The sequence below is a fragment of the Salvia splendens genome, chromosome 3 (genome assembly GCF_004379255.2).
Source record: "Salvia splendens isolate huo1 chromosome 3, SspV2, whole genome shotgun sequence".
In the NCBI taxonomy this organism is placed as follows: Eukaryota; Viridiplantae; Streptophyta; class Magnoliopsida; order Lamiales; family Lamiaceae; genus Salvia; species Salvia splendens.
In genome coordinates, this window is record NC_056034.1 from 9,471,184 (window position 1) to 9,495,445 (window position 24,262).

General features: G+C 40.9%; 3 protein-coding genes across 6 annotated transcripts; 1 reads left to right on the forward strand and 2 right to left on the reverse strand.

The window, feature by feature from the left end:
• Nucleotides 1-1,780: 1,780 nt before the first annotated feature.
• Nucleotides 1,781-5,316, forward strand: LOC121794794 (protein PTST homolog 2, chloroplastic-like). Of its 3 annotated transcripts, none has more exons than XM_042193135.1 (8): nt 1,785-2,549; nt 2,950-3,119; nt 3,299-3,457; nt 3,658-3,785; nt 4,038-4,180; nt 4,269-4,416; nt 4,970-5,038; nt 5,113-5,316. In XM_042193135.1, the coding sequence occupies exons 1-8, from the start codon at nt 2,149-2,151 to the stop codon at nt 5,206-5,208; spliced, it is 1,314 nt and encodes a 437-aa protein (XP_042049069.1). In that variant the 5' UTR covers nt 1,785-2,148; the 3' UTR covers nt 5,209-5,316. The 3 variants fall into 3 exon arrangements, with proteins under 3 accessions (XP_042049070.1, XP_042049069.1, XP_042049068.1); XM_042193134.1 differs by having other exon boundaries at nt 1,788-2,549; nt 3,571-3,785; XM_042193136.1 differs by lacking the exon at nt 3,299-3,457 and having other exon boundaries at nt 1,781-2,549.
• A 207-nt stretch (nt 5,317-5,523) lies between these two features.
• On the reverse strand, nt 5,524-8,241 carry LOC121794795 (ultraviolet-B receptor UVR8). Of its 2 annotated transcripts, none has more exons than XM_042193139.1 (8): nt 8,023-8,241; nt 7,776-7,928; nt 7,349-7,507; nt 6,669-6,836; nt 6,411-6,542; nt 6,251-6,337; nt 5,972-6,070; nt 5,524-5,889 (listed from the first exon to the last, which is right to left on the reverse strand). In XM_042193139.1, the coding sequence occupies exons 1-8, from the start codon at nt 8,219-8,221 to the stop codon at nt 5,711-5,713; spliced, it is 1,176 nt and encodes a 391-aa protein (XP_042049073.1). In that variant the 5' UTR covers nt 8,222-8,241; the 3' UTR covers nt 5,524-5,710. The 2 variants fall into 2 exon arrangements, with proteins under 2 accessions (XP_042049073.1, XP_042049072.1); XM_042193138.1 differs by having other exon boundaries at nt 5,972-6,082.
• Nucleotides 8,242-19,445: 11,204 nt separating this feature from the next.
• Nucleotides 19,446-21,050, reverse strand: LOC121797161 (homeobox-leucine zipper protein ATHB-54-like). The gene is made up of 3 exons (XM_042195899.1): nt 20,647-21,050; nt 20,025-20,416; nt 19,446-19,930 (listed from the first exon to the last, which is right to left on the reverse strand). The coding sequence occupies exons 1-3, from the start codon at nt 20,759-20,761 to the stop codon at nt 19,565-19,567; spliced, it is 873 nt and encodes a 290-aa protein (XP_042051833.1). The 5' UTR covers nt 20,762-21,050; the 3' UTR covers nt 19,446-19,564.
• Nucleotides 21,051-24,262: the final 3,212 nt, after the last annotated feature.

A 24,262-nucleotide genomic window follows, 5' to 3' on the forward strand; every position in this document is an offset into this window, starting at 1 on the left:
AGTACGCCGATGTCCGCCGCGATGCCCCAAATGCCGGGGATGAGCCCCAATCTCAAACGGTGGCGGGGATGATGCCCGGGTACTACAACATGTACCCGCAATGGTATGGGATGATGCCCCAAATGTCCCAGATGCCCGGGGCGAGTCTCGGAATGCCCCAAATGCCGGGAATGATGCCCCAGATGCCCGGGAAGATGATGTCGGGGATGATGCAGGGATCGCATGGCGCTGCGGGGGGAGTAGGCAGGGGGTCCCCCAATCGCCGGTGGACAACGTCTATCGGCCCTATAAGGATTTACAGGCGCCAGACAACTCGCCGAGTACTCCTCTCGAGACTCAGTTCACTAGCATGGAGACGTTCTCGCTTGAGGAGTTGGGGCTATCTCCGATCCGGGATTCTCCCACCGACACACCAACGGTGACAGGGAGGAGGCCAGGGAGAGGGAGGGGCAAGGGACGGGGCATTACCTCGCCCGTCCCGATGTACAGTGGTGAGGCGGGGGCCGCTGAGGTGGGGGAGGGGTCCAGCGGGAAGAAGATGACCGTCTGGAGCATGGAGGAGTGCATTGTGTTGGCGAAGGCGTGGAACAGTGTGGTGGAGGATCCGTACGTCGGGGATAACCAACACATCGACAGGAGAGCAACGGAGAGTAATGCCGGACACAGTGGGAGCAGCTAAGAAGGCAGCTCAGCCGATTTGCCGGCATATACACAAACAACCTCCGCTCGGCAACCAGCGGCATGTCTGCCGAGGATGTGAAGCTCCTGTCTCACCATCAGTTCATCGACACTGCACAGGGGTTCGGGGAATTCAAATATTGGGAGGTCTATATTGTGGTGCAGACTTCGGCCAAGTTCACTACGGGTGTTGAATCTGGCTGGCCGAAGCGGGCGAAGATCAGCGCCTCCGGGGAGTACAGTAGCAGTGCTGGTTCCCATCACTTCCCCTCCCCGCCGAGGTAGAGTTACCGACGCCCACATCGTCGGGCCTCCGCCGTCGCCCGGTTGGGCAAAAGTCCGCGGCGTGGATGACGAGGGGAAGCGCCAGCGGATCCGGCGAGGCCCAATCGGCAGCACCCACCCAAAACGATCCCGAGAACCCCTCATTCGCCCGCATCGCGACACATGAAACCTTGTTACGTGCAATGGTTGAATGGCGCCAATCGACCGACCGCCATTACAAGCGGTCGCTTAAGGATATCATCAACAGTATGCGGCGCGATTTGGGGTTCGAAGACATGTCGGAGAGTGACGACGAGGGGGTGGCAGCGGCGGGGACGGCGAGGGGACTGGCGGCGGAGAATCCGAGGAGTGAGAATGCGGTTTTTTTTAACAATGTAATTTTTTAATAATTATGTATTTTTTAATTATGTTTTTTTAAATAAAGTGGTTTCATTTTCCCCGTATTTGTGTCGAAATTTTAATTCCGTAAATTGTTTAATTTGTGAATTTTTATTGTGGGAAGTCCGTCGGGATGTCCGCCACTGTGCAGTGGGATGTCCGTATGACGTGACATCCGCAGTGGGATGCCCGTATGACGTGGCAGGAGGTATTTTTGGGATGTCCGCCGGGACATCCGCATCACTGCTAATGATCTAAGAATATGAGTACAAAAACATAGGCTTATTGACAAGAGAAATATATGACCCGACATGGACAAAATTGTTACATATAATTTGATTGAATTGTAATTTAGATTGTATTCATTTAGGACAAATAGCTTCGAAATAATTATCAAATTAATTTGAAAGAATATCGTTCTAATTTGAAGTACTAGTATTTTCTCTCTCAAAAAATAGTTCATTTTAATCCATCTCTTATAGTAGTAATTACTTCACTTCTAGTATTTTTTAAAAAAAAACTTTTTTACTACACATTACACTACTAAAAACATTAATTTTCTCACCTTGCTTACCGTACTAGCAGTGATATTTTTCATTTTCTAACAACATTAATTTTGTTTTTCCAAAGATCTGAAAATGTGGAAATTCTATTTATTCTCTCACGTAGAAGTACGAATTAAGCAACAGTTGAAAGCTTGAGTTACGATTTCTCATGCTGCATTATTCGTTGCTTTTAGTCGCCAATTCCTCCCGCTTCCTTCTACAATTCAACCAATCACCAATTGTTCGACGAAATGCCTGAACGATGCTATCACTCACAGCTCATGCCCGAATCCCAACTTCAAACCACCGCGTCTCTTCCTTCAAGGCTCGTCTCCTCCCTGCCCTACTTTCCGCGCGGAAGTCCACGAAACCGGATAACAACTGCCACAAATCTCTAAATTTGAGTTTCCGGTTGAAAGAAAAGAGGCGCGCGCTCAAACTCGACAGTTGCGGCTCCCATCAGGGTGACGGGGACGAGGAATTGGAGGCGGAGATGATGAATTTCATGGCGCAGTCGGAGAAAACAACGGATTCTGATATTGCGGAGTTCCAGAGGAGAATTGAGAGTTGTAAACAGAGCGGTTCCTCGAGTTTCTTAAGGGCAACTCCTCAAAATTTGGATTCTCCGCATCTGGCTGGTTCATCTTCATTGGAAACATCACAGTGAGATTTCTTGCTTTGTTCTTCCTTTTCCTGAGAATTATTTGATAATGTGTGGTTTTGCATTTTTTTATTTCTTGAATGTTATTGCTTTCTGTTATTGTTTTCTTTGGGATACGCCTATTTTCTATAGATTGTCCACTTTCAGTTAAGTTAGTTTAATAAACTAAGACTAACATTATAAAAAAGAAGAATAGAAAGAAGTAAGTCATTGTTGTGGGCTTATTTCTATCAGCTGTATCCATAATCTAGTGCTATAAACAAGGAATCAAACAGATTATTGGGCAAAAACAGAAAGTTACATATATGAAAAGCTATCAGCTTAAATTGTACTAGCCATTTCTGTAGCTTAGTAGTAAGTTTTAAGGATATACTATAAGACATGTTTTTTTTTCTGGTATAGACATCATGCTGCTGATGAGGACTCTGGGATCGATGGTATGTTGAGTAGATTGGAAAAGCAAAGGAACAGTGATTTGTCCGGAATCAAGTTAAGGAAAAATGGATATAAAGCTCAGACCAGAAGTAAAGATGAGGGAAATGACAGGCATTCTGATACCTCCTTAGGTTTCGGTAAGTTTTTTTTAGTGGTCTTTACTATGGTAATTCGGGTAGTCCAATTGTGGCTTTGCCGCACCCGAGGAATTAATGTAATTGTCAGTAGAGGAACATAAGAATATATATTCTTTATCTTGTTTATAGTTCTTAGTGCATTCTAAAGTGTGGGATTTGACATTTCTAAAATTGTAAAGGTGGGACTAATCTTGAAGAAAACACCAGAAAAATGCATGCTTACCACCCCAAAGGCACGTTAGATTCATCTGGTGATAACATTAGACATTATACTGAGCCAGAAACTTGGAGAAGTTGGATGGATAGACGAGCAGGGTTCCCTCTTACCGAGTTTGAAGGTGCTTAAAATGTTTTTTTAAGCAAAAAATGGTTAAAATGCTGGTATTCTTTGAATCAGTCTTTTCTGTGGTTGCACTTTATTCTTAGTGGTCTGTGAACTCTGAATATGCAGCTGCAGAGATTTCTTTGGAAAAATATCCTGTTGATACTAATAATGAGAGCTATCATGAAGGAATAACTATAACCACTAAATACGCAGAAGATTTGGACGAACACAAAGAGATCAACTACAATGAAGTACGAACTCGTCTTTGGGGTCTAGAATCTGAGCTAACAACAGCTCTTCGCTCCATTAGATCTAGACGGGAGGATAATATTTCAAAAGAGGTGCATACCATTGTTTCTGTAGCTTCCACTTTTGCCATTTATCTTACCTGCATATGAACTCGAAAGCAATGCCATCTTAGTGTTTACTCGAGTTTTATATATTTTGTAGTCCAAAATTTTAGTCATAACTAGAACAATTTTAAGAATGACGCCACTCTGACCTGAAGTTACTGAAAAAACATGTCCAACTCTTCAACTACATCTGGAAACGTTATTTGGATTTCATTTTCATCAATGCTCCTTTTTTTCTAGGTAATTGGAAGCTCTACTGAGTTGCAGTCTCTTTCTGATGCAGTGGAGTTCCAAGAGAATGAAGTCATGAGTGCGAAGCAGCGACTAAGGTCACTAAGAGCAAAGCTGGCTGTACTAGAGGGGAAAATTACATTAGCGACAACGTACGACACTCATATATTTGATAGTACTATCTAGCTGGATTAGCTGCTTTTATATATGAATTGTCATGTGCCTTCTGTTTCCTCACAGTGAAGCGCAGAAGATAGTAGAAGTGAAGCAGAAACGGATAGGTGATGCCCGTAAATCTTTGCAACTTCTTCGAACCACCTCTATAGAGTGGCCTAATTCAGCTGCACAGGTTCTCTTGGCAGGCTCTTTTGATGGCTGGAAAACTCAGGTTAGATATTTCTTCATATGTTGAAAGCTCCTTGTTGTTGGAGCTCACTTTTCCTTTGAGGTCTGTTGAGTTTAAACTTTCTTCTTGGCTATACCACATTTTGTTGATTCTTACTTTCAATATAATCGTTTTGGTCCTTATGTCATGCAAACTTTCTAATTGCAACTCACCCATCCATTGTGCAAAATACCAATAGTACAGACCCACTTCGTGACAAAATGTTACCCCTGGTTCTGTTGTTTGATTCGGATGCATGAACCTTAAAAGATCTTACTGCGTTCTGTAAATGATGTATTTATATTTTTGGTTTGGAATGATTAAAACTATATTTTTTTTTTACTTTAATTAGCGCTAGCATGTGTTAGAATTCGTTTGTCTGGACTATTTTTCATGAATATAGACTGCTAAAAGAAAAAGGCCCTTGAATTTCACGCAATGCCCGTCATTCAGTAGAATTTTGGTAAAAAAAATCCATTGGTAGCAGTTGCAGTGGTGAAAAGTTTAGAGTAACTATTGTCGATAAGTGATGCTTTTTGGATTTGATGTGAAGCAGAGAAGGATGCGAAGATCAAAGTTGGGGGTGTTCTCGATAACCTTGATGCTGTATCCGGGTAGCTACGAGGTAAGGTTGTTGACATAACTTGACTACCTTACTTGCCCAGTCTTATACTCAAAAAGTGTTCCATCATCTTGCAGATCAAATTCATAGCTGATGGGAATTGGAAACTCGATCCTCTGCGCCCGACCATCAACAGTAATGGATATATAAACAACCTTTTCATCGTTTCATGAATCTGTACAGAATTTAGATGCAGTTCTAGGTAGAAAGATGCAACAAAAAACTGGTGTGCAGCTTGTTATACTGTTGTCGCCTAAGCTGTAGGAAATTCATATTGATTCTTTCTAGTGATTAACATGAAAGATATTGCTTCGCTATAATCTAGCACATTCTTTTCTGAGATCCACTGCTTAAATCTTAACTTTTTACAGTAATGTTGCATCTTCATTTCTACTTTTAGTAGTACATTCTTATTAGCTAATTACAGTACAATGCTAATATGAGTCAAATTGAGGAAAGGGTTGGCAACCCGCCTGTAAGATCGAGTGTTTAACAAATAAGCCGTGGGCAATCAAGCAGGAACCAACAGCAAATTCTAGTAATGAGACAAAATTATGTCGATCGTTGATACAAAACAGTCGATCCAAGAAAACATCTATCTTCTTCTATCCTTGAAGTTAAGGTTGCAGCAGTGCCTTGTAAAGAATGGTGTTGGAATTTTCCAATAAAATCATATCAGATCTTTGTCATCAAAACGAAGGAGAACCCACTTCCGCAGTACACTCTTGGAATAGCATCGCCACAAGCAGATTTCCGGTCTAAGCCCACCACCTGTGGGGCAGTTTGATCGTTTGTATCGCCTAAACCAAGTTGTCCGTGTTCTCCCCAACCCCATGTCATTATCGATCCATTATCTACAGGGTTGCATGTGAAATAGTATAAGGTAAACTAAGGAGTTCATAAATTCCAAACGAAAAAATTTAAGCATTTCCTTGCCTGTTATGAAGGCCGAGTGTTCTGCTCCTGCAGCAATCTGGACGACTTTCACATTTGCAAGACCAGGAATTATTCGCGTGATGATTTCCTCGGATTTTCCTGCGCGGGTCACTATTACAGATTATTCCATCAGTGACAACAGACATTTTTCAAGGTTCCAGTAACACAACCACATCTTGCAGTATCACAGTTAAACTGAACATACATTCTCCCAGGAAATGAATATTGATAAATAACATTTGCAGACAAGCATGAAGTGTATATTATTTTTGGCATTACCACGTACATCAGCTGTTGAGGGAGTCTTCGGGGGATCACTAAGCACTCCATGACGGTCACCACCAAGCATGAATACATACCCTTGTCCTGTACAAATATATCGGATTTACAATTGAAAGTTTCTTGTATATGCTTTAAAAGAAAGTTGAAGTATTCATACTTGACAATAGTAGGGCATGATTCCATCCAAGAGCGACTTTGCTGATAGGAAAATCAACATCGGAGAGGCATGGAATGTACGTGTCTAAAGCACCACAGAACCCTCTTCCCCACGTATATAGGCTTCCATCAGCTTATTTACAAGTGCAAGATAATGAAATCACTCAAGTGGATAATGGCATTACTCTTAGGACAAGGTACTTGGTGCATTAGATAGATGGCTATCTAAATCGATATGTGAAGTCGAGCAAGAACCTACCGGATAATGCTGAACTATGATCTCCATTTGCATGAATACAGGTGATTTTAATATTTTCCAACCCCATGGTAATCTGAGGGAGACTAGTCAACTTGACTTTGTCTGTAGAAATACCCAGCTGACCACGCTTTCCAGACCCAAATCCATAAACCGGCTTCTCCACATTACCTGCACCACACAAAATCTACAAATAGTTACAGCACTAGTAATGAGGGATACATGTAGGAAATATGATCGTCCCCATTTCTACTACTGATAACACCACTAAGATCTCGATAGTCACAACTCCTCTTCAAAACTACTTTTGAGCAAAGGGGAAACATCAGAAGCCCTCTTATACTAACTCAAAGTCAGTATTTGGCAGCTAGTGATGAATTTAAGTCACTGCATTACCTGTAACTGCTGCATTATCCTACCACAAGCCTTGTAGCTTAGTGGTCTCCCCACCTTTATAAAAATGAATGCCCATATTTTGTCTATCCTTATCCCTCCCTACCCTCCACAGCTAAAACAAGTTCGCTGTGTCACCCTTAACTGCTTTAAACCAATAATATAAGTATCGGACAATTAATTACTGAATAATCAGTATATTATAACTAAAAAGACATTTTGTTTCCTCAATTCTCACAATGAATGAAATGGAGAATCTTAGAGGGACATCGAAAGGTCCAGTTAACCACCTGCAAGCAACACCAATGTATGGCGCATTCCACAAGCAACTTGCTCGACCGGCTTGGAAGCAAAATACGAAACTTGTCTAGGATAAAGTTGTGAACTTGAATCAGCATGACCAAGCTGGCCAAATGAACCATCTCCACAGGTGAAAATGGCACCAGTCTCTGAACAGAAGCAATCAGTTTGATTAGCTGAGTTACAAGAGACCAATTAACCATACAAGATTGTGCACACAATCAGATGAGATGAAAACCAATTCGTTAAACCCTCATCTTCATCTTGCCCATAAACCAATTGCAAGTAGGAGCACATGAAAACCCCTGATTTAAAATATTTCGGAATCAAGATGATAACTTTGACGATTTGGTAACACAAAATCCCAATTTGTGAAAACAATCAACCACTGAAACTCAACGAAGTAGAAAATGGAACCTGATACAAATCCAGAGTGATTCCAGCCAGCAGAAATATGAGTGATAACGAAACCTTCCAATTGTTTCACTATGTTTGCTTGCGAAGTGCTAACAGTCTCCCCATGGCCCAATTGACCAGAAGTTCCCCTTCCCCACGTCAGCACTCTTCCACCTGCGGTCCCCAATCAAACATCGCCAAAACACGAACTACACACACATTATATTTATATATATATATAGAGAGAGAGAGACAGAGATAAGATTACCGGGAGTGAGGGCGATTACATGGGCGCCTCCGCAAGAGAGGGAAACAATGGGGCCATAGGCAGAGAGGGAGCGAATGAACCGTGGGGTGAGCTCATCCTGAAGGCTGCCCGTTGCTAGCTGCCCGTCGGTGCCCGCCCCCCAACTCCATATCTCTTTTCGCTCCTCCGCTTCTTCTACCCTTGTCTCTTCTTCTTCCATTAGTCCACTCTAATTACTCACGCTTATTATTTTTGTTTTTACTAATAAATTAATTACGCATTAGGCCATCCACAATAGAAATAGCCCAGCAATAGCCCAGCCATAGCCTAGCCACTGCCACATCATCAGCACTAAAAATCCTTCTGCCACATCATCAAAACAAGCAAATAGCCCAGCAATAGCCCAGCCATAGCCTAGCCACATACTATCCACATCACTATTAACAAATATATACAAAATGCAATAATTAACAATAACGCAATATACGAAATTTAATTTACGAGACATATACGGGAAAATTCACTAATATTAATAAAATTTAAAAAGTACATAATTAAAAAAAATTACATAATTAAAAAAAATTACATTAATTAAATTTACAAATGAAAATTTAAAATAACATTACAACTTAAAGTTAAAAAATAAAAAAAGACATAATTAAAATCTTAAAAAAATAAAAATGACATAATTTAAAATACAATTTTATAGAAAATCCTTGAATGAGATTGTCTCACATCGAAAGTGGAACATAAAACATTCAAGGATATCTCTCTATAAAAGAGAAACATCCTTGAATGAGATTGTCCCACATCGAAAGTGGAACATAAAACATTCAAGAATATCTCTCTATAAAAGAGAAACATCCTTGAATGAGTTTGTCCCACATCGAAAGTGGAACATAAAACATTCAAGGATATCTCTCTATAAAAGAGAAACATCCTTGAATGAGATTGTCCCACATCGAAAGTGGAACATAAAACATTCAAGGATTTCTCTCTATAAAAGAGAAACATCCTTGAATGAGATTGTCCCACATCGAAAGTGGAACATAAAACATTTAAGGATATCTCTCTATAAAATAGAGGCAATCAAGAATGAGTTTGTCCCACATCGAAAGTGGAACATAAAACATTCAAGGATATCTCTCTATAAAAGAGAAACTTCCTTGAATGAGATTGTCCCATATCGAAAGTGGAACATAAAACATTCAAGGATATCTCTCTATAAAAGAGAAACATCCTTGAATGAGATTGTCCCACATCGAAAGTGGAACATAAAACATTCATATCTCTCTATAAAAGAGAAACATCCTTGAATGAGATTGTCCCACATCGAAAGTGGAACATAAAACATTCAAGGATATCTCTCTATAAAAGAGAAACATCCTTGAATGAGATTGTCCCACATCGAAAGTGGAACATAAAACATTCAAGGATATCTCTCTATAAAAGAGAAACATCCTTGAATGAGTTTGTCCCACATCGAAAGTGGAACATAAAACATTCAAGGATTTCTCTCTATAAAAGAGAAACATCCTTGAATGAGATTGTCCCACATCGAAAGTGGAACATAAAACATTTAAGGATATCTCTCTATAAAATAGAGGCAATCAAGAATGAGTTTCATAAATTCGCAAGCCCATTAAATATATATGGGCTATTACGAATTTCTAGTATAAATTTATTTATAAAAATTGATTTTTATATATAGAAAACAATTTTTATAAATAAATAATATTTTTTTATATTTGATTTTTTTTAAAAATTCGAATTTCAAAAATTCGAATTTAAAAAAAAAATCGCGCTGGGCGATCCGGGCGCTGCAATAGCGCCGAGCGGATCGCCCAGCGCACCGCCCAGCGCCACGAAACCGCCCAGCGCTGCGCGGTTTCTCTCTCCAATCGTCCGCTGGGCGGCTGCAATAGACCGCCCAGCGAACCGCCCAGCGCCGGCGCTCGGCTGGGCGGTCGCTGGGCGCCTATTGTGGATGGTCTTATATTTGTTGGCTGGGTTACTATTTATTTACTATATTAATTATAATAGTAATATATCACTATAAGATGCTTTTAGTTTGTAATTAGATGCTCTTTCAATTAGACAGTAGTTGTGAAAATAATGCGAAACTGGTTATTAGTGTTTGACTCATTGATATAGAGGAATGAATGATTGAGGGTGAGATGAATGATGCTACAAATGGAATTGAAGAATCGTCTAATGAGTCATGGATAAAATGACTGATGGCACAAACGAGTGTGAAAGTTCGTTTAATAAATTTGATAAAAGCTTCAATTGAAAATTCAAAAGATAACTCATTAAACATAAAATTTAAAATAAGTCCGACCAAAAACCAAATGATTAACTAGTGTTGTTTCAAATCATCATCACCCTCAATTTTCGTTATTTCTGAAACCTTAGCTTACATGATCGAATCTATTATATTATATTATATTATATTGTGGGATAAATATATGAATGACTATTTAAAAAATACTACAAGATTCAATAGTTGTAGAAAAATACGTGCACAAACAAGATGACATTTACATGATCCATTTTTATTTTATCTCATTTAACGTGATATTATATTATAAAAAAATTAATATACCATTCTCTCGTTGTTATTCACTTTCTTTTTAAGACTCAACATAACATTGTCTAAAAAAAACCTTATGTACGGATGGTCTATGTGTACAATCTAAACATTCCATCATTAGTAGTACTACTTGTTTTAGCAGCTCTTGCGACAGTATGGGCCTTCTCCGCACGTGGGTTGTGAACAAGCCCATCACAATGCGCTAGTATAATAATCTACTAACTTATTTCAATTTTGTCACCTTCTTCAAACAATTTGATTACTAACATACACAATAACAAAAATAAATACACACGCTTACTAGTTACTATCACCATTCACCGAGGCTAAGTAATATTTCTAGTGATACAAGTTTTAACAAAAACGTTAATAAATGTATTTTTTATAATGGAGGAACAGTCACACCAGAGGAATTTAGTTAAATTATATGATCAGTGCTTTGTGGTTGATGGCGAGTCATTCTAAGTTATTTTAAGGAGATATATAAGGGTAAATTGTAAGAAAAAAGTGTGACTTTTACTAAAAGAAACACTTTAATACTAGTAGTACTTAACACGTTTTTATTGGCAATGAGACAGTATGTTTTAAAATATTATTTTCGTCAAGCGGAAAGATTACTAGATTTTGAAAATGTTAGAAGTGTGAAAATCAGTTTATTGGAAGCCTTTATAGGGGTAAGATTGGTAAATTGACATCAAAATAAAATAGGTATTCATATTAGAGGATTGAAAATTTCTCTTTTTGGAAACATGAAAATTCTGGTAACTCACATGAGTAAATTTAATAGCTTGGCATCAATTGCGAAGAACATGAAATATTTAAGAAATAAAATAGGAAGTGGAGTAGTAGTTTTTTAAGGAGAAAAAAAGGACTAGTACTATATATTTGCTGCAATGAAATAAAAATAGAAAGACATAAAAGCAAAAGAGATGGGTAGTTTGAAGGAATCTGGGCCCAACAGAATTGAGTGCGGCATTTACATTCTTATCAACATCTCAACCGTAGACTGACAGCCACGTTGCAGGCCCGCCCACCATTGAGGGCCCACGGCCCGCTCTCTGCATGGCTGCATGCCGTTGCCATCTTTGACGGACACTGCCTTTTTCACCACACGTGTATGGCAGACGTGCCACCCTTCTATTGGTTTTCCTGTCTTTGATTTTTTATTCAGCTTTATTTTTATAAATCACTTATTTGTATTTTTATGATGTTGTTTTTTGACCGAAGTGGCAGATATTTTCCGAAAATGGGTATAATTAATCTTTTTAAACCCAAGCTTTTAATTTATATTTGCAGATAATTAACATCGTGATATTGCATAGAAACACTATTGTAGAGCAGCTGTAAGTTTTATTATAGGTGTAACAATTACATTTACATTCATTATCTCTTTAGAGGATATACATAGGGTCCATATAGTAAGATTGACCCCATAGTGATAAATTAGACTTATTATAAGTCATGACCCTACTATAAATGTCACATAGACATAGTAAAAATGATTCAATGAATGTGCGATGATTAATTAGATTAGCGACGTACATTTTTGGGATAAAATTATCTGCAATAATGGGTGTGATATATAATGTGCGAAAGGATAATATTATATTCATCTTTAGTTGACAATTTGTTAATAATCATATACTACTACTATTATGTAGTCAGATTTCATACTTTAAAATTAGATGTTGCCGAAATCCGTCAACATATGTCCTATTGATGAGGAGGAGAAAATTGGGCACCACCGTCTTACCCAATTATACTTAGGGTGTGTTCACCTTCCTTGTTATAGCCAGATAAGGGCTTGTATTAATTCTTGCTTGCCTTAGAGAAACACCAGGCCCGCACAGTACCTTGAAGAAATAGCCAATTTTCAATTCTTTCAAAGAGAGTGGGTGATAATTGTATCTGCATCGATCTTTGAGTCAAGAATTGACTGTTAAATTCCTTCTTTAACCCATGCATTTTTTATTTTGCAACCAGCCACCGCCGCATTTCTTCTTCTTCTCTAATCTCAATTCCTCTCTCAAATTAATACAATACCAAATCAAAGAAACAAATGAAGGTCACCACCGTCTCTACACTCTCCCGCACGTCCACGCCACCTCCCCCTGCACGGCTCCAGTCGTTGCCCACACACGGTCAGACTGCCGCCGTATTCTGCTCCGGTTGTGAAACAACGATTTGGCTACAGTTTATGTAAATTACATGGTATGCGATTGTATGAATGCAAATGGATGTTGGGATCGATTTTTGTAGTTTCTGTAAAATGCTGTGAACAGCCTCTGTATGTGTATCAAAGAAGTGAGGAAAAGTGGCTACCTTTGGGGAACTAATGAAACTGTGAAGAATATGGGAAAACTCCTTGTTGGTTTCTGATAAAGAAAACTTCATGGGTCGATTTATAAAACTAGTAATTTAGAGAGTGTAGATTTTTGTTTGATTGGAAAAGGAAAACAGGAATTGAAAGGGTAAGGGTGAGGCTTCTTCTTCTCGTTGAAATCTGCCCAGAACTTCCACAAGGCAATTTTCCATTCATTAATTTCCTTTTTTATTCCACAACTAGTTTGCACAAATCTCAAATTAACAAAAAATAAATTGAAGCATATTTGGTTATATCTGCTCTTGCACACTCTGCAATTGGACTATTCTGGGATAATTTTTTGATTTTTAGTTGCTATTTTGTGTTTCAGAGAAGGAGATAGAACAATGAATAAGAGGCATTATCAACCAACAAAAATTGAAGAAAAAACTAAATGCAAAATTAAATTTAATAATATCAAAACATGGACTATTTCTAGGACACTGAACGCTTGTTATTGGTTTAATTATGTGGGCCACCCAGCCACATTTCTCCCCTAGTTTCAATTCTAGACAAAAGAAATAAAAGAAGGTGAACACACCCTTAAATTCTTGGAACACAACTTTGTTTAGAAATGGAATACAAATTAATAAGACACAGAACATGAAAATCAATATTTGTTTGCCAAATTTGCATAAAGGGAAGTCGACCTAGGAAAAAAAAGGCATTTTTTGGGAAAGATAAATAGAGATGTTCCATTGATGGCAACAAAATTACAACATGCTATTGGAAATCTCGCAACTAAAAAAGAAAAAAGAGATGCTCTACGGTTTTCATTCTTGCTTGCACAAGGCACATTGATTATCTTCAATGTTGGATACTCCTAACATAATACCATCTCATTAGTATCGAGTCTCTTTTGTCACAATTGGAGCCATGCACATGATATGATACTATTTCTCCAAACTAGTCATCTTTGATGTGAGGAGAGTTTTCGTCCTTCAGGAGTTTGTTAACTAGCAAAATAAAGTTGCTAATCGAAACTAATTCAATTTAACATCGGACATAAATTCACGTCTTTCGTATAATTATCACTTAAAGATGGGGATTAATCCATGGCTATCAAACAAGTTTATAAGTAGATGAATATTTATTATAAAAAGAAATAACTACAAAATACAAACTTTTCATAAATTTGGGATAATAGTAAAATTAAAAAGTTTGTTTATGTGGAGAAGGAGCATTCCTTAAATCAAGTGAAGAATCTTAAACCACATGATTTATAGTAACCGATCCTTAAATATAACCTTTAGGGCACCCACAATGGGGTGCCCGATGGCGGCCATTGTCCACGGGCGCGGACGATGCCTCCATTGTGGGTGTCCGCCATCGTCCGCGCCCTACGCCCATGCCCGATGCATCGTCCGCGGAAGAAGCGCGGACGATAGCCTATCGTCTGCGCCATCGGGCGCCCCATTGTGGGCTCGGCGGACGATGACACGCGTTTTTTATTTTTTTATAAATACCCCCTACCCCACCTTCACTTGTAACATTTCATTTCACGATTCCACTCTCGAAACTCACATTTACTACGAAATGAATTCAAGTCCCAATAGTCCGATGTTTGGTGAGGCGCGTTGGCCGGGTACAAAACCATACGAATATCGGCCGTTCGTCGCCTACACGCAGTACAATCCCGAATTCAGTACGGAATCGTACGGTTTGGATGACATGGAGCCGTCTCCTAACCGACCCGTCGCCCCCTCCCGCCGCGCCGCCGCCGCCGCTTCCGCCCCCGCCAAAAAGAAGCGGAACCGGCAGCGCGCGTACAAGTTGCCACCTCCGGGAACTTGTGAAGAATACGCCCCCAGCCGTACGAACTACTAGCCGTATGAAACCCTCATATTGGCGAGGTGTTGGGTGGATATATCGGAGGACCTGATATTCGCGAACAACTAGAGGCAGGTGGCGTACTGGGAGCGCATCGCCGAGCGCTACAATGCGGCAAAGCCGCTGAGCGCGTACAAGATCCAACGGGAGTAGCTCCGCAAGCACTGGGATCATGTGAAGAAGCAAGTCAACCTGTTCGCGTCGGAGTACGAGAAGTGCGCGAGGGAGCAAGGGAGCGATGAGAGCTTGAGCGACGTGCGCGCTAAAGCGCTGTTGTCGTATCAGTCCCTGTACGGCGACTTCAAGCCCGAGGCCATCTGGGCGCTCTTGAGGGACAAACAGAAGTTCCAAGGCGAGATTCTGCACACTGGGGCGACAAAGAGGACGAAGACCACCGAAGCTGGTGGTTACACGAGCAGCGAAAGCGGAACTCGTCCGGTGGACCTCAACCGGACGTACATGGAGGAAGAGAGTTCCACCACACCGATGTCATCCCTGCGTCCCATAGGCGTCAAGGTTGCGAAGGCCAAGGGGAAGGCGGCGGCGACATCATCCTCGACCGCCGTCGCGCCATCGCCGATCCCGACCCCGAGCCCAACGGCCGCCGCGTATGAGTCGTTGGTAACAGCCTCGATGGCAAAGACGTTGTTGCAGACGCACAAGGCGCTCAAGAAGTGTACGGACCCCGCCGAAGCCGAATATCTACTGGGGTTGATCGATGAGCTGCACCGGGAGTTGGGAAATGCGTAGATTAGCCAACTTGAAAATATTTAAATTAATTAACAAAATAATAGTAATAAAACATATAGGGCGTGCCTTAGGGCGCCCCATTGCAGGTGGGGGTAGGAGGATAAAACTGATGACGTGGCGCGCCATAGAGTGGCACATTGTGGATACCCTTATACATGAAGTTAAATGTGAAAAATGGGGTATTGTTGTTTGATTAAAGTGATAAGACACATTTCGGCATTTACAGCCAAACGTGACTTATCAATCCCACATTAGCTGCTCTCTCCGTAGCAACGTCCCTTTCACCCCTCCCACTCCATTTCACATTTCATAACACTTCACCTCCAAAATTAAATTAAATATAAACTGGATAAAATATACTTTCTCCGTTCCCTTATAGTTGAAGCGAAACTTTTTGACATGAAGTTTAAAAAAGGGATGTTGAATGTATAGTTGAATAGATAAAAAAAATAAGAGAGAGAAAAAAGTAGAAAATGAATAAAGTAGAGAGAGAAAAGTAAAAAAGAAAAAAAAGTTACTATAGAAATGACTCAACTATGAGAGAACGAAGGGAGAGAGTAATTTTATTATAAGTTTGGACTATCTACTCAAATTCATCTCATTTTAGTTATGAAAAACTCTGCAGACTCTAATTTCTCTTTCATTGATACATTAACCAATTATTTATTAAAATCAACTTATTTTTCATAGAGAAATGGAATAATGGAGTGTATCTCCAAATTCACTATTTTCACTCATTTTGGATATTCGGTCACTACAATAACATTTCAATCACCAAATCAGCTTCGTTTTTCAATATGTTTCAATTATAAAGACATGTTAAATAACCTAAATTAGATGCAAAACAACGTATACAACTTAAGTAGTAGCCAATAAAAGTTTGTAGTAGGAGTATTAAAATAGTAGAAAGAGGATGGCCAGCGCATCTCAAGCTTCGGAGAGAATTCAAAACTCAAGTCGGATAATATGTCACATACATATGAACATGAAATTTCTTAATACCAATTTAGCTAATACAAAAATGAAAAATCTCACTCCTGTTGTCAACTAGTGCTGTGTTTAAGTGATAAAAACCAGGTACAAATTGACGCATGTAAACAAAATCAATATAAATAAAAGATTAATGGCGATATGATATCATGTAAATCCATTTAAAATTGTGGAAGGTAGCAAATATCAGCATCTCTAGAGTGTAAGTATGGGAACGTTGGAGTGCAAACTTTCAAAGATGTTGACTTCGGTGGCCCTATGTTTCCCATTTCCACACTTTATTTACATTCTTTGTCATCTTCTATTTTTGTAGACCCTCACACTTGCATTGTGCCTCTGTCCTTTTAAGAGTATCAGCAATGGCGTTTGTCCCAGCGGAATTTCACTGCGGACGTTCGCCATTATGCATGGTATGCACGGATACGGAATTTTGCCGAGGACACCGCATTTCCGCGGCATTACGTGAAATTCCGTCGCGACGGTCGTGCAGACGTCCATCATTGCGTTGACTCCCACGGATGTCCGCTCGGAATTCTTATTTATTGCATTAAATTTTTTTAATTGTGGGAAGTCATTCGAGAAGTCTTTGGGGATGTACGTCACTATGCAATGGGAAGTCCTTATGACGTGACAGTGCAATGGGAAGTCCGTTTAACGTGGCGGAAGGTGTTTTTGGGAATTCCGAGAAGAATTCCGCCGAAAATTCCGCGCCACTGCTAATGCTCTTACAACCATCATAAATTTTTCTTCAACATTAAATCTTATTAAATCTCCTTTTTTATTAGACCAACTAACTATTCTTCATACTAATTTAGGGCACCCGCAACGCGTGCCGCCGGCGTTCCGCGTGCCATTCCGCCGGAACGGTTTCGCCGCGGAACGCGTTGCGGCGCACCGTTCCGCTCCCATTCCGTTCCCATTCCGTTCCGCGTGCCGACGGCACGGAACGCGGCACGGCTTGTGCCGCCACGCGCTCGGGCGACGTGGCGCTCCCCGCTTCGTGCGTGCTTCCCACTCGCCGGCCCGCGAGTGGGACACGTCAGCGATGACGCAATAATTAATTTTTTTTTTTAAATATATTTTTATAATTTTTTTTAAAACGGTCATATTACCGTTTTTTTAACTTTTTTTTTTTATTTTTATTTTCTTATTCTATAAATACACCTAATTTATTACATTTCACACACAACTACACATCTATTCTTCCTAAACCAACATCAATTCCTCTCCAATTTTCTATTTCAATCTCCTTCACAAAATGTCCGGCGACGGGAATTACGGCGGTGGCGGCTCCGGTGGGTGGGATCTCAACGCGTTCGGCGATTGGGAGACCATGTACAACACACTAGGTGGTTCCGGGTCGTCGACGCCGGGCACCCAGGGGTCGGCGACACCGGGTGGGTACCAACCACCCACTTTCGATGTGGATGCCTACGCTCGACCACCCGGCTCGCGGCTTTCTCAGGGTTTGTCCCAGATTCGGGAGGATATCCCCGTAGAACCCACCCAGGGAGGAAGCCGAGGCGGTGGAAGCTCTAGGGCTGCGTCTGAGGCACCCGAGGAGGAGGAGGAGGAGGAGGAACTGGAGGATCTGGGCCGGCATCCGTACAACAACGAAGAAACTAAGGCGGTGTACACCGCCTGGCTCACCGTCTCGTATGATCCCATCGTCGGGAACCAACAAGCCGCCAAGTGCTTCTGGGAAAAGGTCCGTGATGTCTACCACCAGACTAAGCCGAAAGGGGCCCGGAAGCGCAAATATACAATGCTCCGTGCTCACTTTGGCCGAGTCGACGCACAGGTCAAAAAATTTTGCGGCATCTACGCGGCCGAAGCGGCGAACTACCAAAGCGGAGCTTCGGGCGCCGACATTCTGAGGGCGGCTTTGCGCGTCTTCTACTAGGACACCGGTCTACAGTTCAAATATGTTGATATTTGGCAGCTCGTCAAGGACGAGGAAAGGTGGGCCGACGGTGTCCGCTCGAGCTCGGGCTCAACCTCAAAGCGCACGAAGCACACGGCGAGCGGCCGCTACTCGTCTGGTGACACCGGTGAGGCCAGCGAGGGTACACCGCAGGTGTTTGGGGTACGGGGGATCCAATGCCCGACGAATACGGGGGATCCAGCCGTGGGCGCCGTCGGCCGCAAGGGACGAAGGCGGCGAAGACGGCTAGAGCGAGGAAGGGCCGAGGCGAATCAAGCCAGTCGGCCTTGGGATCGGGCTCGCGGGGAGGCTCGGACACACTTATGGTGGCGTACATGACCGCCACAATGGCGGACACTTCCCGCTTCTCGTACGCCCAATTCACGTCCTGGTGGAACGGAATTGTGTATATGGCATCACAACTTGGCCTTCCGACTCCCCCTCAACCTCGACCGCCTCCGGAGGATGATTCGCCGGCGGAGTAGTTTTTTTATTTTCCCACGTTTAATTGTTTGTTTTTTATTTTGTGTTTTTTATGTTTTTAGGATTTTAATTGTGTGCTTTTTTTTATTTTTTTTAAGTTTAAGTTGAATTTTTTTTTAATGTTGTGTATTTTTTAATAAATTGTGTTTATTTTTTATTAAAGTGTGTTTATTTAAATTGAATTGGGTTAGAAATAAAAAAAATGAAATTGAATGAATAGTAATTTAAGGAACGGTTAAGGAACGAAGGGTTGCAGGTTCCGTTCATTAGTTGAGGAATGGAGTAAAAAAGTACAGTAAGGCCCTCAAATAGTGGTCTAAGGAACGGCGTTGTGGATGGCCTTAGAGACATCTCACATTTGTGCAACAACCGACCTGAGGATTTAAGACGACCTAGGATCGATCCCCCTGAATGAACGAGTATCATTCCACTAACCACACCCTTAGTATAATTATCTTTAACATGGACATAGAATTATTTCTAAAGACTCAATTTTTAATGAGGCTTTGGAGTGAAAACAGAAGCTGGGATTGATTTATCTATATGATACAAACACGAGGGAAGGCAGATGCAAAATTCATTTATTTACACAGATTTTATGGCATGAAAAAGAGCAAGAAATAAAATGATTTCAATATTGCCAGAACCATGTGCCTTGATCTTGAACAGGAAATCCGAGATTGCAAGAGTTTGGATGCAGATCATCGTAGCACTCGACTTGTATCTTCGGAAAACAAGACGGTGGCATAAGGCTGTCGTCTTCATCTTGAGAGAAATCAGAAGCCTCTCCTCTCTCGAACACGTGAGACGAATCAGCCGGCTCCAGCGCCGCCCCCTCGGTGCAATGCGGGCTGTCCGAATCGAATACATCGCTCTTCGCCGAGCTCGCCGCCTCCGTCGCCGGAGCAGTAGCCCCAACGGCCGCCTTCTCCGCCTCCGAATCGCCACCCTTCTTCCCCTTCTCTCTCATCACCAACTTCTCCGTCAGCAGATTAACCTATATACATATATACACACTCCGTAATTAGAAAATCAGACAACAAATTAAATCAATTTAGTGAAGAAGAAGAAGAAGAAGAAGGAAGACCGACCTCGTTTCGCATCTTTTCGTTGTCTTTGAAGAGGCAGTCGTAATCCGATCTGAGCTTGTCGTAGCTGGCTTTCAAGGCGGCGTATTCCTTCTCGAGCACCTTGGTCTTGTACCGGGCGCGTCGATTTTGGAACCAGATCGCGACCTGCCTCGGCTGCAAACCGACCTCTTTAGCGAGCTGGATTTTGCGCTCGGGTTCCAGCTTGTTCTCGACCTCGAAGCTCTTCTCCAGAAACTTCACTTGATCGTGTGAGAGCCGCCGTTTCTTGTCGGCCGGCTGGTGGAAGGCAGGGTCAAAATCGTCATTGCAGTTCTCCGATTTCATGTTGTTTGTTGTTGTTGTTGTTGTTGTTGTTGTGTTTACATCCTCGAAGCTCACCATGGAAGCACAGCCTTGAGTAATGTTGATACATCCGACATCAAAAAGGTGTGTCATCATTGGAATCCCAATGTTGGAACAGTGTATATACAATTTGCACTCATCAAAAAAGCTAACTTTCTTTTGTTTAATCGTAATTGGCAAAGCAAATATTAAATCAGCAGCGGAAAGTTGCGCCACAAAAGCAAACAGCAATTCCCTTTTTCTCAAGCAGACAAAATGTAAGAAAATGAGAATTAATTACCTTGAAAAGAAGGGGAAGAATTGGGAACCCAGAGAGAATCAAGAACCTCGGAGCTCTCACTCTTGAGGACAAGATTAGGCATGTGGGAATCGTCGAAAACGCCTCCACCCTCCATAGATTTATATAGCAGAAAAAAAGACTGGAACTTTGAAGGTGAATCTCAGTTGCAAGAGGTTGAGTGGCAGTGAAAGAGAGAGAGAGAGAGAGAGAGAGAGAGGTGTATTGTATTAAGGCTTGTGGCGGAAGAAGGTGGTGCTAAGCATAATGTTGACGAGGGAAATGCAGGTGTAAGGAAGGGTGAGGCCCATCATCAGACAGCAGGAGATGAGAGAGAGGGTGATGATTTAGGAGTAAAGAAAGGTGTGCAGAGGGGAGGGAGGGAGGGAGGGAGAGAGAGAGAGATTCTTGTATGGGAAGGGGAGCCTGATAGCGCGATGGGGATTATAACAATGCCAGTTACTTGTTGGGGTGGAACTCGTCATGCTCATATTACTAAATTACCCTTTAACCGTCTTCTCTCTCCAAACTTCTAACCTAGATTATGGGAAAATTGTTTTAAATTTTTGTTAAATTTTGATTGTTTTGAATACTTTTAAATCCACTATCACAAATGGTATATGTTAGGCCTGAATTTATATACATATAGCCGCTAATGAATTAAATACTCCCTTTGTTCCCTCATAATTGAGGTGAATTTTTTTGGCACGGAATTTAGAAAATGGAGGTTGAATTTGTTAAATAAATAAATAAAAATAAAAGACAAAAAATAGAAAGAATGAAGTATTAGTGAATAAAGTAGAGTGAATAAAGTAAGAGATAGTAAGATAAGAAAGAGAAAAAAGTTACTCCCTCCCTCTCATAATAGATGTCACACTTTCCTTTTTAGTTTTTCCCACAAAAGATATCACATTTCCTTTTATGGAAAAAGTTCTCTCTCACATTAATATGGAGTATATTATTTTTTCTTTCCACTTAACACACAAAACACCTCCTCCTAAAATCCCATGTCAATTCCCAAGTGTGACATATGACTCAATTATGAGGGAATTCCTGAAATGGAAAAATGGTTCAACTATGAGGGAACGGAGGGAGTATTAATTGTACTCACTCCGTTCCAAGATGACCCCTTCCTGAGACGACACGGGAATTTATGTAATTTTATGTTGTATATATAAAGTAGAGAGAGTAAAATAAGACAGAGAGAAATTTTAAAGTAAAGATAGAGATGTTTCCAATAATTGATCGTCTTAATTGGAATAAATCAAAAATAAAGTGTGTCATCTTCTATGGTAGAAAGGAAGTACATTTATATATAAAAAAGAGTCTAATGATAACGTTTGGTTATAAATATCATTAATATACTACACATAAGTAATCAGATTTTTTCACTTTCGAATAGTGGTAAAAACTTCATCAACTTTTTAGTTTAATTTTAAAGTTGTGAAACAAATAGTAAAATTCTTTTACAACGTTTATAAGAGCATCCCCATACATGCTCTTGCCAAAGAGCATGAATGTGGGTCCAGACCCACTTTTATTAAGTTTTTACTCACTGCTCTTCCTTAAGAGCACAACACTCACATTCATGCTCTTCCGCAAGGACATGCTCAAGGTCTCACCATTCTATTATTTAATTTAAATAATTCAATTACTAAAAAATTTCTATAAAAATACATTAAAATACTCGAACTACTATTAAAATTTTAAAAATATAAAATTACATAATTAAATCCTAAAAAATAAAAATTACAAACTTAAAATCCTAAAAAATAAAAATTACATAATTAAAATCCTAAAAAATAAAAAATACATAATTAAAATCCTATAAATTAAAAATTACATAATTAAAGGCTAAAAAATACCCCCGTGGAAGACTAGTTCTCCGGCCCTATCCCCAATGTTTGTCGGAGGCCTCGTATCATTGGCCGATGCACTTCAAGCTGCTCGGGAGACATGTGAGACGTCTCAGACATATTGAGTTGAGCCAAGAGGGTCCACAACGAGTTGGTGGGGGGTTGAGGTGGCACAAAGGGAGTGGGATGGGCGCGACGACGGTTGGTCGTCGCCTGTTTCCTTCCTTGCGGTCGGCGTTGAGAACTGCTCGGGCCGGTGTCGGGGCTACCCAAGTTAGCTTCGGCAAGCTGGCTAGCCACCTCATCCTCGCCGGCGTCGGATAGGGATACCGACCTCGACCGTTTGCTTGAGGAGCTGGAGGAGGATTATACGTCTCCCTTATACTTCGGATGCACACGCACCTCCTGCCAAGCGTTGAGATACTTGAATGGTTTGTAATGTTGGGATTGCTAGGTGGCACTGATGATGTCGAGCTCGCTCCTGCCGCTCCCTGCCAACCGCTCTTCCCGGAGGTAATACCCCTGGAACTTTTGTATTTCTTCGTTGACTCTGAAGATGGCATTGAGCACCATACTCTCATTGCACTCAATGGTTCCATCCGGTCGGTTTTCATTGTATCGGCGAGAGACGCGGAACCAAAATCTATCCCCGCTTTGGTTCGTGCAAACCTCCGGATCTTCGGAGATTGCCAGGCCTTGAATAACGGATCCATCTCCCCCGGAGTGTACGTGGTGCGGACGAGAGTGTCACCGCCACGACCCTGAACACGAACACTACGAGGAGTAGGAGTATGAGGAGTTTGAGTACCGCCGCTCCCTCCCGATCCAGGTTCGGGTGCCCACCGTATCGCCCATCAGAGGCATCTTGGTCTCCCACCGGGTAAGGCCGGTAGCCACCCGAAATTTGAGAACCTTGAGTTTGAAGAGGGGCTGAGAATTGCGTTTCTGGACTAGGGAATGGTGTTTAAGCCGAACCATTCGTGGTTCGAACCGCGGGAGTCAGAGGTGTGATAGCCGGAGCCGAACATTTTTTTTTGTAAGAGTGAAAGATTGAGAATTGATGAGAGAATTTAGATAAGAGAATTTAGATGAGAATTGTGTAGTGTGGTGGGAAATTTTTTGTGTGTAAATGGGGGTATTTATAGATGAAAATGTGAATTTTGGGGAAAAAATTGAAAAATAAATTAAAAGTAGTGAGAATACAGATATAATTAATTGGGAAGAGGGAAAATATTTTTTTCTAATTTAAAAACGATTTTTTAAATTAAATTCAAATTTACAAAAAATAAGAAAATGCCAACGACTATGTAGTTGGCCAATCCCGTCGCGCCACGTCGGCCTGCTCAGCGGCACGGGCGTGCTCGATCCATCGAGCAGCGACGGACAGCACAAAGCCGCGCCAGCGGCACAGACGCCGTCTTTCAGGGAAAACAGCGATGCGGATGCTCTAATTTTTTGTAAATTTATTCTTATTTAAAATTAAATTAGCACGAAATTAGTTTTTATAACAAGATAAACTAGGAGAACTATTTATAAGAAAATTTATTATGATTGGACATTATCTATGAACTAAATATACTAAAAATTAAAATTGAAAAGATAAATGTACATAAAATTGAACATGTATCTAATATCCTTAAATTCTTAAATTAAATTTAATTAAAAATTAGCTTTGTTATTTACTACTATTGTAGCAATAAGAAAGAAGTAATATAGAAAATTTATCTTAAATTATAACATGATTTTAAGCTTGATTCGAATTA

Excerpts from the sequence above, each read along its gene's own strand:
- LOC121797161 (XM_042195899.1), bottom strand. The coding sequence starts at position 20,761 with ATGGAGGGTGGAGGCGTTTTCGACGATTCCCACATGCCTAATCTTGTC. Across the intron at positions 20,417-20,646 it reads TTCTTCCCCTTCTTTTCAAG|GCTGTGCTTCCATGGTGAGC; the intron begins GTAATTAATTCT and ends ACATTACTCAAG. Across the intron at positions 19,931-20,024 it reads ACGAAAAGATGCGAAACGAG|GTTAATCTGCTGACGGAGAA; the intron begins GTCGGTCTTCCT and ends ATATGTATATAG.
- LOC121794795 (XM_042193138.1), bottom strand. The coding sequence starts at position 8,221 with ATGGAAGAAGAAGAGACAAGGGTAGAAGAAGCGGAGGAGCGAAAAGAG. Across the intron at positions 7,929-8,022 it reads TGTAATCGCCCTCACTCCCG|GTGGAAGAGTGCTGACGTGG; the intron begins GTAATCTTATCT and ends TGGGGACCGCAG. Across the intron at positions 6,543-6,668 it reads TCATAGTTCAGCATTATCCG|CTGATGGAAGCCTATATACG; the intron begins GTAGGTTCTTGC and ends CTTGTAAATAAG.
- LOC121794794 (XM_042193134.1), top strand. The coding sequence starts at position 2,149 with ATGCTATCACTCACAGCTCATGCCCGAATCCCAACTTCAAACCACCGC. Across the intron at positions 2,550-2,949 it reads TCTTCATTGGAAACATCACA|ACATCATGCTGCTGATGAGG; the intron begins GTGAGATTTCTT and ends TTTCTGGTATAG. Across the intron at positions 3,458-3,570 it reads CCCTCTTACCGAGTTTGAAG|CTGCAGAGATTTCTTTGGAA; the intron begins GTGCTTAAAATG and ends CTGAATATGCAG.